The sequence below is a fragment of the Phodopus roborovskii genome, unplaced genomic scaffold (genome assembly GCF_943737965.1).
Source record: "Phodopus roborovskii unplaced genomic scaffold, PHOROB, whole genome shotgun sequence".
Classification (NCBI taxonomy): Eukaryota; Metazoa; Chordata; class Mammalia; order Rodentia; family Cricetidae; genus Phodopus; species Phodopus roborovskii.
In genome coordinates, this window is record NW_026126567.1 from 21,384,453 (window position 1) to 21,398,649 (window position 14,197).

General features: G+C 35.4%; 1 protein-coding gene across 3 annotated transcripts in view; it reads left to right on the forward strand.

Annotated features, from left to right (window-relative positions):
* Nucleotides 1-14,197, forward strand: part of Zfpm2 (zinc finger protein, FOG family member 2) — a 424,449-nt gene that overhangs the window by 107,224 nt on the left and 303,028 nt on the right. For all 3 annotated transcript variants that reach the window (XM_051202519.1, XM_051202518.1, XM_051202520.1), the window contains one exon: nucleotides 3,645-3,746. In XM_051202519.1, coding sequence (XP_051058476.1) covers nucleotides 3,645-3,746 — 102 coding nt within the window. The remainder of the gene's footprint in view (nucleotides 1-3,644; nucleotides 3,747-14,197) is intronic.

Genomic DNA, 14,197 nt, shown 5'->3' on the forward strand with positions numbered 1-14,197 from the left:
ATTTATATAGTGTTTTTTGGTTTTTCAAGACAGGGTTTCTCTGTAGCTTTGGAGCCTGCCCTGGAACTCATTTTGTAGACCAGGCTGACCTCGAACTCACAGAGATCCATTTGCCTCTTCCTCCCAAGTGCTGGAATTAAAAGTGTATTAATATTTATGAGTTCAACATTAGACACATGGACTATATGCAAATCAATATAAAATAAACACAGACCCACTTTATTTTCTACATTCACAAGCATTCAGATTAGGCTCTTAGGGTAATTTTCTCTGTTTTGTATTCCTTCTTTTAGAAAACATAAAGACTAAAGCTTTGGGATTTTAACTTTATTGCTCCATATCAGATTTAATTTTTGTAGTAAGATATGTAGTATACTAATCTATTTCCTTAAACATCTCAATATAGGTGCAAAATGAATTGCTTCTAATTGTGTATAATTAGCTATTTTTACAATGGCACTCTTAATACTCTGATATTTATTTGTTTTAGATCAAATATGATGTGCTGCATAATAAAAACAAATCATCTTACTCAAAAATCAGAGTTATCAGTGTTTAACTTTGCTCCAGATGTTAGCTGGTGGGACAAACTAAATGGGAGCATTGCAGTTTTGAATTGGCAGTTTAGTGACATTTAATGAAAGAACGTGGCTATTGGAAATTATAATCTCTCTCTAGCCCTTAATAAGTTAAATGAAAATGTTTCATTTCAAGCAGTTTAATAACATTGATAACAAATACCTGCTGACGTGTTCTATCATTCTGGCATTTCTTTACCTCCTAGATACCAGTGATATGATTGTGGGTGATATGATCATGTGCTGAATAAGGAAATGGCGTCATTCATTTAACAATCACATAGAGCAAGTAGCCCTTAAACTTTTCTTCATTATCTTCAAACACCACTGAAACTACTCCTATGTCATGAAATATGCTAGTTTAACCTTTTGCCAATTTTAAGCTTTTTCTATCTCTCCTCTGTGGCATGCTTTGATGAGACAGCTCTTATTTTCAGTTGGAACATTGTTTCCAGTCTTGGGTCTTTAGAACAAACTTCACAGAGTTCAAGGTCAGCAGAAACCATGCCCCTGATATATTGGGGGTTTCATTTGTTCTTTAACCCCAGGAACAGCCTGTGGTACTATGTGTTGGCTGTTTGTTCATGTTTGGGTTACACTGTGAATGGTTCCTATCACTTGTCATAATGGGTTCAAGTCTCTGTCCTTTTGTCTGATACACTACTCCAGAAATCATGTGTAGGGGCCATTGTGTTTTTATTCTTAGTTGCCAACAGGATGATGCCTGCAACTTAAAAGGCATTGTTTTAGTGACTCCTCGGCTCTTGTAAGGCCAGAAAGCATCCAAGAACTGCTTAAAGCAGTTCTGTCCCAAAAGGCATTGGAAAGGATGCTAATGCAGGGACATTGTAGTTGTAGGAGAACACTGAACAGGAGCTAGTACTGAAGTGTAGTCTCTCCCAGCAGTAGGGAACTGTCAAGGAAGATGGTCTTTGGAAGACAAGGATATGGCCTTTCTCTCTTCCTTCACTCTGTCCTCTAATCTGCACTCGTTGTTTCCAGTGGATGATTGCAAACAGAAATCAGAAGATAAAGGAGTTCACAGAAGTCAGCTCTACATAGCATGAAGCAGGGGAAAAAGAAAGGAATGTCAATTGAGTCCAGCAAAAAAGGTCAAGTGAAAAAGATCCAGCTCATGGGAGTTTCTAAGATTCTCTATACTAGCTAACAGGATTCTATTATGCCAGCCTGCACACTATTATTATTAGTTCAATGTTCACTTGTATGCAGGGACTCATACTGGAAATTGAATAAAAAGAATTGCCTTGGCCTGATCTATCAAGGCAAATGATTTGAATCTCTCCTTACTAGATCTATATCAGGGCAACTTATAGGTAACTTGAAGGGGAGGTAACAGGTCGATGGCCGGGTTGGCAGGCTGAGAGCCAGCTGGTTAGTTCAATACTATCAGTATTTAGAGGTCATAGAGCCTACTTGAATATGTAGGGTGAGAATCAACCATCCCTTGTCCTGGAAACAGAGCAGAACATGCCCCATTGATCTTCAGAAGATAATTGGTTGATGTGTTTATGGTCCTCAATGCAACCTGGAAATGGGTATAGAAGACTGGAACACATCTCCTATTATTGAGCGTCTGTGTCTTTCTTGTGTCTCTGTGGCTTTGTCTCACACAGTCATTTGTGAATGTAATCTCTTTGGTGATTTCTACAGTTCCAGTAGAATGTTCTGCAGATAGCTTACTGAGCCTATTATAGCTCCTCAAGATGCTCAATACGGAGTTTCTGGAAAGAATGAATATGTTCATTGGTATTCTTTCTGACCATACTGAAAGTCACCCAATTTTGAAAGAGTTTTCATGAGTTTTATGGTGTTTTTGATGGTGTGCTTTATTCTGTATTGTCAACCCAAACAGCTATTTGCACTATACTCAAAAAGTGGTAGGGGTTTTTGTTTGTTTGTTTGCTTTTTCTTAAAGAATGTGTTTCAGGCTTTTCTCATTCTCCTTAGCTTTATTCCATTAATTCCTTATTCCTTAACTCATATTGTGAACCTACAAATGGGAGGGAGGTGAAGATGGGAAGCAAAACTTATAACATTTAAGCATCAAAACTCATACTAAAATCATAATAGTGTCAAGTATAGTAATGGTTTCCTAAAATTTATATTTTATATGTCAGTTTTAAAATTAGAACATACAGGACATTTTTATATTTTGTATAGAGATTCAAGTTCAATTAGAGATCTGAGTGACCAGGTGGAAAGTAACTATGGAATCATTCAAAGGAAGGTAGTAAGATAGCCATTTAAATTGAAATGTTAGTGTTATTTGATTCAAAGTAGAGTATGCATGATTTCAATATTGTTCTTATTCATGTCTCTACACTTCTTGGTATTTATAATATAAAATTAAGAAACTAAAACTCAAGAGTTTGGCCTTAACATGCAGTTGTGTTGGTATTGTTTCCTCCTTGACTGCATCTCAATTCCTGCTCAAGACATACAGGGCCTTTGTTTGCTTGCTTGCAGCTTGTTTGTTTGCTTTTTCTTTTCCTGTGAAGTGAAAGCATAAAATTGTGGAAATGTATCACAATTATCCAAGCATAAGCTTAACTTCACAGTGTATTCTGTTGGGAACGAATAGAGTCATCAGCTTATATCACATGCTAATCATTTAATTATGGCTCTTATTCTCCTTAAGAGAAACAGCACTAATATTTATAAACATAACACAAGACGAATAAAAATCCACACAAACCAGGAAAACAACTTACTCTATATTTAATTTGGCTTTCTGTATTATGCCTGTAAGATTAAAATCTGGAAATAATATCAATATGGGTTTTAATTTTATCCAAAGTTTCAGAAAAACTATACATTGCTATCTGATTTCTCCTTATATACAACAATAATTCAAAGGTAAGATGTATATGCAAATGTTTTTAATTATTTATAGTACTTGGTTTTATTTATTTATTGACAAATATTGGTAGCTTTCATTATTTCTAAGCCAGTGAGTTAGAGACTATGTGAAAAGGACATTGCTTTACGAGATTTCAATGTCACAGGACTTTGGTCATTTCTCCATTCTCTGTTCATGTATTTCAGGTGATGATGAAGGAACCCAGCAGCCAACAGAATCAGATGGGGACAGCCATTCTGAAAAACCCGGGCAGCCTGGAGTACACACAGATGACTGGGATGGGCCAGGTAGGCAGAGGATAGAAAATGGTACACATTTTCATTTTTTTAAATCAGATTTCACATTTTTTCCCTTTAAATTTTAGACAGGCATGGGGGGGGAGGGTAAAAACATAAAGTACAGATAGCTTGTAAAAGCTTTAACAAATTTTCAACTCAAATTTAAAATCACACATGGACTTTGTGTGTGCATGCATGCTGGTTATATGGGAGCTTTAGTAAACATTGTTATTTAAATGAGAAGACTTTAAAAGCCAGTGTCACCTCAGTGTGAAGTTTCTGTCTTTTCTTCTTTCATTCTTACATAAAGTCAGTTGGTTCTTTTTGCTTGCTCTCTCAACAGGGAAACTTTTAGCTACATCCAAATTCAAACCAAGCTCAATTTGAAAGCTTACAAGTTGGTCAGTTAACAATAACACTTCAAAGAACCATCCTTTTGGTTTTGTTCTGATGTAATTCATGGATGGAGCCTCCATATTTATTTAGACATAATCACAATTCACAGATTTTTCCCTTTGATTCTGGCAACATGGTCAGCTTTATGGGTTAAATTAGATGGGCTCTTAAAGGGCCTTAAATATGTTCATTTCAGGAAAATCGAAAGGCTAATCAAAACTTAATGTTAATAAAAGTCATAAATATATACTGCTTATAATACCACCATAGGAAATAACCATATTGTTCACTGCTGAGTAATTCATAATTTACAATATGCTTATAAATGGAGACCATCATGGTTAAGGCTTTTAGGATGTAAGAGAGTTTTGAAATAGTTTCAACCTTAATTTCCAAAGCAGTAACCTTTTTCATTAAGAAAGATTGCTATATTTCAATCACACTTTCACCCTTGCATGACTTTGCAAATTGCTCTCTGCTGTGCAAGGGAAAGAGAGGAAATCCAATGGTAATTTTCTGAAGCCAGCAGCTGGAAAATATAATGCAAACAAAAATGAAGATACAGTATATCTGATTATTATGATGTCACTTCTAATATTATTCATGATACATACAAATGTTTGTAGTCTACACACTATAGCATAATGCTGTATGAGAGTCCAGACCCAATTTTATTATATTTTAAAATAGCATAGAACCATGTTTTAATAGACTTTAATGCATTAATTTAAATGCAAACTTCTAGTATGTGTATTTTTTGTTTGTTTGTTTGCCTTTTTTTTCTGGCTTCACAATGTTGGGGGGATTTCCTTAGGATAATTAGAAAATAATTTCTTTTTAAAAACTCTTAACTTTATTATGAGGCTTCTATATACAACTTGATTAGGGTACATGATCTTTTATCTTACAGTTATTGATTAATAGAATTAAATATTTGTATTTAGAAGGTATTTTGCCTTTCCAGATAGACTGGATGGGTTTTAGTTGTTTCCATTTGGCAAATATTACATTCAGTCACACATTTGTTCTGGGAAAATTTGTGGAATCCAACTTTCCTCTTTGTATCTAGGGCCCATGGCCTTCCCAGTTGTGTGACAAAAAGAAAAAAAAATAGTGTCCCAGGCTTCGGAACATCTCTGGCATAGCTAAAGCCATCTTTGGGAAGCATTTAAAGAAAGAATGCTATTGGCAAATAAATAATAATAATAATTGGAGGTGCTGAGAATGCTGCTTTTTATTTGGTTGTGTTCTTCAGTTTTTTTTTTTTTTTTTTTAATTTTTTTTCATTGTGAATTTGCTATTGGCATTACTGTGTTCTGGACTATATAGGGATATGTCAAAACTTTAAGGAAAAATATATGTCTCCTTTATGCTTATAAGATCCCCACCCCTGCATATTATGAGGCGAGTAACAGGTTTCTTTCCATAGCTACTTCTGGTAGAAGGCTGTTTCACTTTGAAACTCCTAGAAATAATGAGGTTAGCCCATACCAGAGTCTCTTTGATGTTTGTTCCTTTTCCAGTATCATGTTCATTGAGTTCATTCAATCGGGAGGGTCCATGAAAGGAAGGAAGACATTTTTGCAACCTTTAGCTACTTAAATATCACTACTGTCAACATCAGTAGTGATTATTTTTTGCTCACTGAAAGTGCATTGGCACTTTACAACTGTATAAGGAGGAAAATTTTCCTGCTTTTGGTAATGGTTTCAAACTCAGTTGCTAGAACATCTGGATTCCAAAAAGTCCTAGATTAGGATGAGCTTTCCCCTTGACTTGTCAATTTCCGGCTGGGAGATCTGTGGAACACTGTTTAATTTCTTGATACTATATATTTATTCATAAGTATAGAAAATATTATTGACTTCTCCAAAACGGCATCAACTAAAAATCAAAAGACTCTAATGATTTCTTTTTCTTACAGTTTCACCAGTTTTATGTCCCAAAGGTTTTTTACATTTTCCACAGAGCATCCGGAAAGGTAAAACTAGGTGGTACTAAACACTAGTTTTCTCTTCACCACAAATCATTGTCTGAGAAATCTGGTATTGAGCCAGGTTGATTTCAAGGTCCCCAATTTCATACTCCTACTTCCAAATGCTGACCCTCATCCTAAAAATGACATTTTTCTACAAAAATAGAAAAGAACAAAAGGACATAGAAATTGTCTAAGTAATTTGACATCACTTAAGTTGGATTTGGAGTTACCTTATTTTTATGGAGTTTGACTGAAGACGTCCTAGTTCAATAATAAATCAACTCTGTCCCTGTCCTAGCAATTCTATTTCTCATAAAATGCAAATTCTCCCATGTAAGGAAGTTATCCTTTGTTTGTCACTTGATGAAATGTTACACTCAGAACATTCACACTTTTGTTAACTTCTAAGTGGAGTCTATACAGTCAAAGGAAATAATATTTGTAAGCAACAAGGCTGTAGAATTCTTCAGGGTTTAAATGCTTGCAACTCTTATGTAAGTTGCATGAGTCACTGAAATTTGGAAAGCTCACAGCACAGTCTTAGCAAAGCCAAAATAAAAGTCATTACCTCATCATTTCAGCATGTCGTATATCTAACTGTCAGGTTCATTGTTTTCCTTGCTTTTAAAGATATTATTCTGACACTTCCTTTGGAATGTAGCATATATTGCTTGCTGTTCACTCTTATTCCAGTATTCACTGGGATTATTCTTACATTTATTTATTGCCTTTCAAAGTAAGGGTCTCTTTTCTCATCAGCCTCATGAATGTTGTATTTTGTCTGAGTTGCTGGTACCAACATCTCTACACATTTACTTACATGTTTAGTCCTTTGTTGGATGTTTACTGTGCATTGATGGTGAAGAAATCCAGCAAGCAGTGTGAAGACACTGCATGACATTGCATGCTCTTCCCTTGGTACCATTTCTCTCTTGAATTGATCATAGACTAGTCACTAAAGTAACAAGTAAGCATCCTTTATCTTTGAAAGCAGAGCATCATCTATATTACGGAACTATTTACACCATTTGGAGTCAGACAGACCTAAGGTAACAGTAATATTTATGGCTTCATGTGTTGGTTTGTAAAACAGTCCTCGGTTTCTTTATCTCTGAAATGGACATAGTGATAGCTGTTTAACGTTTACATGAAGATGAACTTAGACAGAGATAACCTTCACAGGGTTTCCAAATACCATGCTTGGGAGGATTCAGTGTTATCAGTCTTCTTCTGCCTGCATGTAGCTGCTAGACAAATATTTCAAACATGGTCCTCTCAAACCAGTAATGGGTGAAATATTGACCTTATTTGGAAATACCACTATGTCTGTCTTTTTCATAAGAAAGTCTTCAGATCTACTTTGCAAGACCAGTCTGGAGTACTGATTTATGTACAGGGATTTAGGAACTTTGTAGCAAGGTTCAGGGGCATCCTTATAAATCCATTGTCATCTCTATGAGAAGCTCTGTGACAACCACACCTCACTTAGATCAATGCCGGATGCCAACAGTCTGGTTGCATTCTTACAACTTGGCTTTTTCTCACACTTGCAAATAGTAAATAGTTGGCTTTTCTTTCATAGTATGGAATGAATATTACCATAATGTGTATGTAAATGCACACTTATACACATAAAAATTTTGAGGAAACAGCTATTTGACTTTCTTTACACAACTTTTATTTAAAAATTTAGGTATTAAATCTATGATCATATACATGAAATGAAGCAAAATTAATCCAGTCCTGAACTGACAGTAAATGAAAACAGAATTTACTTGGTAATAATGTTTATAATTACACATTATAAAACATCAGAATTCTCTGCTGCTGATAACAGGTAAGTTATTTGGGGATAATGTCGTGAACTGTATAACAAAGATTTTTTTTTTTCTGTGTATTTCTTGAGTGGCCTTGCTGTAACTAATGATAGGCCCCAAAGCAAGTTAATAATGCTCAGTGGCCTTAGTGCTTATAAATCAGGCTAATAACAATAACTATCTCATTAATGGGATCTCACATGTTGAGCATGGGCCTCAGTGTTTCTGAAGAACTCAATAAACCACTCTTGATATTGATTTTTACTATCGTTTTGGCAATTGTGTCTCAATAGCTGTTACAGCTCTTTCCATAGAAGTGTTCATTAAACATCAGTACAGTGATTAACTTTGCAAAGTGAGCTTGCTATATAACAAAACATCATAATATTGAATATACTCTGCCTAGTCTACCTGGTTTGAAACATATCGCAGAAAAATCATTTTTAGTATAAATATTTTTTTGAAAACTCACTCCATAGGATAAAGCCAAGTTGTATACTTGTTGCACAGAGACTAAACAATGTTTAGGAGGTCCTTACTAAGTTACCTCTTAGGCTGTTGCTCAGTATTTTGGTGGTATGAAACTCATTGGGCTTTTCCTGTTTTGAGTCTGAAATGAACCTAGCAGGACAGGAGCTGTTTTGCATAAAGTGGAAGGGTAGCTAGAAGAGCTGTGAGAGAGAAGCACACACTTAATGATATAGCTCCCCCGCGCCCCTCCTCTTTACAGTCCAAAGAAGGGCTTGAAGATTACAGTTCTGATTTCGTTTTCTTTTTGATTGGGAAAATGTGGTAGATATAAGATCTGGGAAATGCCATTTGAAGTAAATTAACAGACACCTATGAAACATAGTTAACCATAGATATAGTCTGACAGTAAGAAGAATATTGTGAGAAGCGGGGGGAAATGGTAGAATGACTGTGTATTACGCTGACAGTGAATTGGTATTATCTCTGTTATCAGATAATGCAGTTATCATTAATTTTCACATTTGCATTTCAATCTTTGGAAGGAAATGACTCTTGCCGGATGAAGATAAGAGCTCTGTACCACTATAATGAACCATCATTTTATCCCAAGGCTTTGTGTCCATATGAAAATGAGGCAAGAGAGAGAGAGAGAGAGAGAGAGAGAGAGAGAGAGAGAGAGAGAGAGAGAGAGAGAGAGAATAATTGTAGATGAGGGTCTCAGAAAAATATTGTTACAAAATGTCAAAAATTCCTGCAGACTTTTGATTCTTCTGTGAAACAAGAGGAAGTAAAAATAAATCTTGTGTAGAGTAGTTAAGTGGATATCGGATTAAAGATGAAAGCCTGACTCCATGGAGCAGAATGCCACATGAACATAGTGTAAAAGTTCTCTTGATCTTTCCAATTCACTGCATTTTGAACTCTCACACAGAATTAGGACATGCATAAATTAAAAACAACAAAAAGTAAAGATAGTTTGCATCCTTGCTTGTAAAGACACAACGCATTGAAGAACTATATAAAATGTACCATTTGCTCATTATCATAATTTTTACCATAGCTATATGAGAATACAAATTAAGAATATTTTGATAATGACTTACTTTAGGGTTGTTTAGCGCCTAAATTTTTATGCAAGTTTAACTTAGAAAATTCAAGTTAGAGTATATAAATTTGAATTTAATTTTCTTTAGGCATTTCTTTACAAGGACCTTTCCCTAAAACTCAACATTGGAAAAAATACACAGTCTTAAATTTGATAGCTATATCATGGTTCCTGAATTATATAATTGCAAATTCCTTCTCAGAATTCTACACTTTTTCATTAATGATGAAATCTGTTTTTGCAGTAGAAATTACTTAACTGAAGTATAATAAACCAACTCTAAAATTTGTACATCAGTGCTCTTGTTAGTTGACTCCTGTCTCCCCAAAATTACTGTGCTAAAGTTCCAAACTCCTAACACTCAGAATGTGATGTCCATTGGGAAGAGGATTGTTGAGGAGATTAATAATTGATGAAGTTATTGTCATAGTGGAGTAAGAGAATTAATCTAATTTATGTCCTTTAAAGATGAAGAACTGTAGGGACAGACGGACAGATAGAAGCATACAGATAAACACACACACAGAGGCACATGTACACACACCACTCAGAATATGCACACACACACTGTATTATAGGAAGATGAAGGGATAGATGAAAGTTGTTCTTCTATAGATAATGCCAGAGATTGCTAGTGTACCTGCAAAAACTAAAGGGGCTTTGCAGGAACTAATCCTGCCAGTACATTGTCCATGAACAAAACTGTGAAAAGATGCATTACGTTATTTAAGCTACCCAAGCTATATGACTTTTATATGATTGCCCTAGCCATATATACCCCTCTGAAAAAAAAATAAGAAACCACAGAGGCACATAATTGGAAAGGAATCATATGGGAATGTGGGTTATTATGCTTCATGGTGTTACTTGCTGTAAATTTTAGTTAATTTATTTAGAGTGTCTTCAAAATAGATAGCATAATTATTATCAAAACTATATGTGTAACCTTTCAAAGACACAAAGGGAACATGCCTAAAAATGTAGTTGTGCTGTTACCTGAAGGTCTTAAGGAGAAACCCTCAAGTACCTGTAGGAAACTTGATTTCCATAGCCCTGTTAGTACTTTTATACCACTCTAGTGAAACCAGGGGTGTTTGAGTGGTGGACAGGTGAAATGCCAGTCCATGAGATGTGTTGCAGAAGAGTGGAGGAAGAGGAGTGCTCAGGGGAACAAAAGAGAGTCCTCAGAGGATTTAAAGAAAGCAAGGGAAGTTTTTTTTTTTTTTTTTTCAGAAGGTGGAAATGATGCCTGATTCCTAGCATGGAGAGCTATCAAAACTGAGATTATAAATTTATTGGCTGTAGTAGATATTTGAAATTTTCACTAGGAAAATAAGATAGATGTTAATGTAAGGAAAAAAGTAAATACATGGAATAAATTATAGTAATCCACTAGTAAATTATTTATCACTTATTTCTGACTTTAAAAAAATACCTGAATCTCAGAATTTAGAGATGTGTTTCCAATGTTTTACATATATGTGTACATATATCTATGCATGAATTATCATATATAACTTAAGTATTTGTTCCTATGTTACTTATTTTGAATCAATTATTCATTATTTTCATAGATTACCTTAGAGTTGATTTTTATTTATTGCCCCTGCAATGTTTGAACTACACTTCTTTTGTTTTAAATCTTTTGGTTTGTCATTGTATGAGTTTTCTGAATTTTATGATTTCAATGTGATTAATGTAACTTTGGTGATATTGTGTTCTATAATAAAGTTCTAGATACTTAACATGGGTCGGAAGTAGGCATACTATCATACAAGAAGATAACCATCGTGCTATCTTTTGCATTTTCTGTTGTGATTTTTAAAATAACAGGAGCACTTTACAGTTTGGCAATTATGTGTTTGCCTTATCAACAAGTTTGAGCATTGTTCTAAATAGGATGCTTAAACTCATGGCTCATTGTACTGAATAGAGTTAACAAATGCACACAATTTGCAGACCTACACTAATGCATTCATTTAGTTAGTTCTTGAAGAAGAACCCTGTTCCAGACAAGATAAAAGATAGTAGACTTAAGACTATATTTATCAAAGCTCAAGTCACAAAGGGTAAGACAGATTTGATGACTAAAGTGCAGGGTTGTGGTTAATGTGATTTGAATAGGAATGGCCTCCATAGACACATGTGTTTGTATCCATGGCCCTCAGAGAGTGTCACTATTATGAAAAGCAGCATTGTTGGTGGAGATGTGGCCTTGTTGGAGGAAGTGTGTCACTGCAGGGATAGGCTTTGACATCCCATATGCTCAAGTTACTCCCAATGTGGTGCAAAGTCCCCTTCTGTTACATGAGGATCCAAATATAGAACTCTCAGCTCCGTCTCCAGCACGTCTGCCTGCATGCTGCCATGGCTTGCCATGAAGATAACGGACTAAATCTTTGAAACTGTAAGCCAGTTCCAAGTAAATGTTATCCTTTATAAGAGATGTAGTTGTCATGGTGTATTCTCATAGCAATAGAAATTGTAAGACAAAGCATGTACAGGGTACAATGGTAAGAAGAAGGTTCCTTAGTGCCAACAATACCAGTGATAATGAAAATGCCAATGGAACATTTCTTCAGGAAGGAGGGTGGGAAAGGACTACTGTTGCTGATGGTAAGACATGAAGCTCATTCAATTACACATGCAACAATGACTTCATTTGGTAGCATGGGAAGTGATACATTCTTATTGGGCCCACTTGAATTTTATAGATAAATTAAAAAAGTAAGATATAATCCCAGCATGTGTAGTAATCTTGCTGTCATCTATTAATGTGGCAGCCCAGACAGACCCGTCTCTAAGCAGATAACTAACTAGTCTTCCTAGAATTACCCTGCCCGAGGAATGAAAACAATGAAGAAGGGAAACCCCATCTGTGAGCCACACATGGATCCCAGATGTAGAGATGAGACTGCTGGTTAAAAACTTTTCAGTTTACAAACTACTAAGGGAAAGGGAATGGTTTGGTAAAATTCAGCTAAGTAATTGTAATGAAATCTAATTGTAACTTAGGGTATTACCTGGACATTTACTTGCCAAGCAGAGCCTCAAATTCCAGGCTGATGATCCAAGGTATTTGAAAAATAAGGATGGTTCTCAGAGTTCCTTGGAGAATCTGAAGGGAATTACAAAGGGAAAACTCAATGGGGAGAGTGACCATCTTTCAGACACCAGAGTTTTTGGTAGAATTCATCTTACTTTAGATAGACTTAAATACAAAATGTACAAAATGCTGTATGCTTTTGATTACTACTTGTTTGTGTAATGTCACATGTAAGAAAACAACTAAAAAAAATGTAGTGCTCTCCAAGCATACATCTTCATATAAGTAGCACTGACAACTGATGGGGGATGTCCTTCTGTACATATGTTTCTCTTATTGGTTAATGAATAAAACACTGATTGGCCAGTAGCCAGTCAGGAAGTATACCCTGGGCTATGAGATGAGGAGAATTCTTGGAAGAGGACATGGAGAGAGGTCAAGAGAGAGAGATGCCATGTTGCTACTAGGAAGTTAGAATAGGCATTCTCTAGTAAGATAAGGCCACATGGAAACACATAAATTAATAGAAATGGGTTAATAATTAAGAGAGAGCTAGTCAGTAGAAAGCTTAAGTCTTCAGCCAGTTTCTAATTAAAATAAGTCTCAGTGTATTTATTTTGGTGTGAAGGGTGGCAGGACCAGGCAGAAAAGAAACTCTGTCAACAGAATGGTGCTGAAACATGGGGACTGAACCCATGGTGAAAGTAAGAGTCTCATGCTCTATCAACTGAAGAACACCCCCATCAAACAACAAAGATTGTTTTTGTTGTGGTACTAACATTCAATCATAAACCTTCCTGATTGAATGAATGTTTAACCATTTCTTTTGTTTTTTTTCTAATTAATATTTTTATAACAACCAACATGAGCCCATGTATGAACACTGTATATAATAGGAACCAAATTCAATATAACAAATTTAATAAAATGGAAGCATGTCATTTCTTTGAGAATTAAGCAGGTTGTAAGCCACAGAGATAGCATCAATTTATGGGAGGTAATTTTAACAAACTGCATTGTGTAGCTAATACAGATTGTTAGTTATCACATCCTTCTGGGTTTTACTGATTCCTTACTCTTAAAAACAAACAATGAAGTGGCAAAAATAGACGTGATATCAAATATTTTAATCCTGTATAATAAAATGATATTCACTGTTATGAAAATGCAAACTATCATTTTAAAGTTCCTAAAATTAAATATATTTCTAATTTTCTTTATGCACTTTGCATTATTACAGAGTGTCATATGATCTTAGGGTTTTATTGCTGTGAAAAGACACCATGACCACTGCAGTTCTTATAAAGAAAAGCATTTCATTATGGGCTGGCTTACAGTTCAGAGGTGTAGTCTAATATTGTCATGGTGGGAAGCATGGCAGTGTGCAGTTAGGCTTGGGGAAAGGTAGCTGAGGTTTCTACATGCAGATCAGCAGGCAGCCGGAAGAGAGAGACACTGGGCATGGCTTGAGCATCTGAAACCTCAAAGCCTGGCTCCAGAAACACAGGTCAACAAAGCCACACCTACTCCACCAAGGTCACACCTCCTGATAATGCTACTTCCTGGTGACCAAATATTCAAATGCATAGGGTCTATGGGGGCCATTCCTATTGAAATCATTATACCAACTACCACTCCTTACACTGT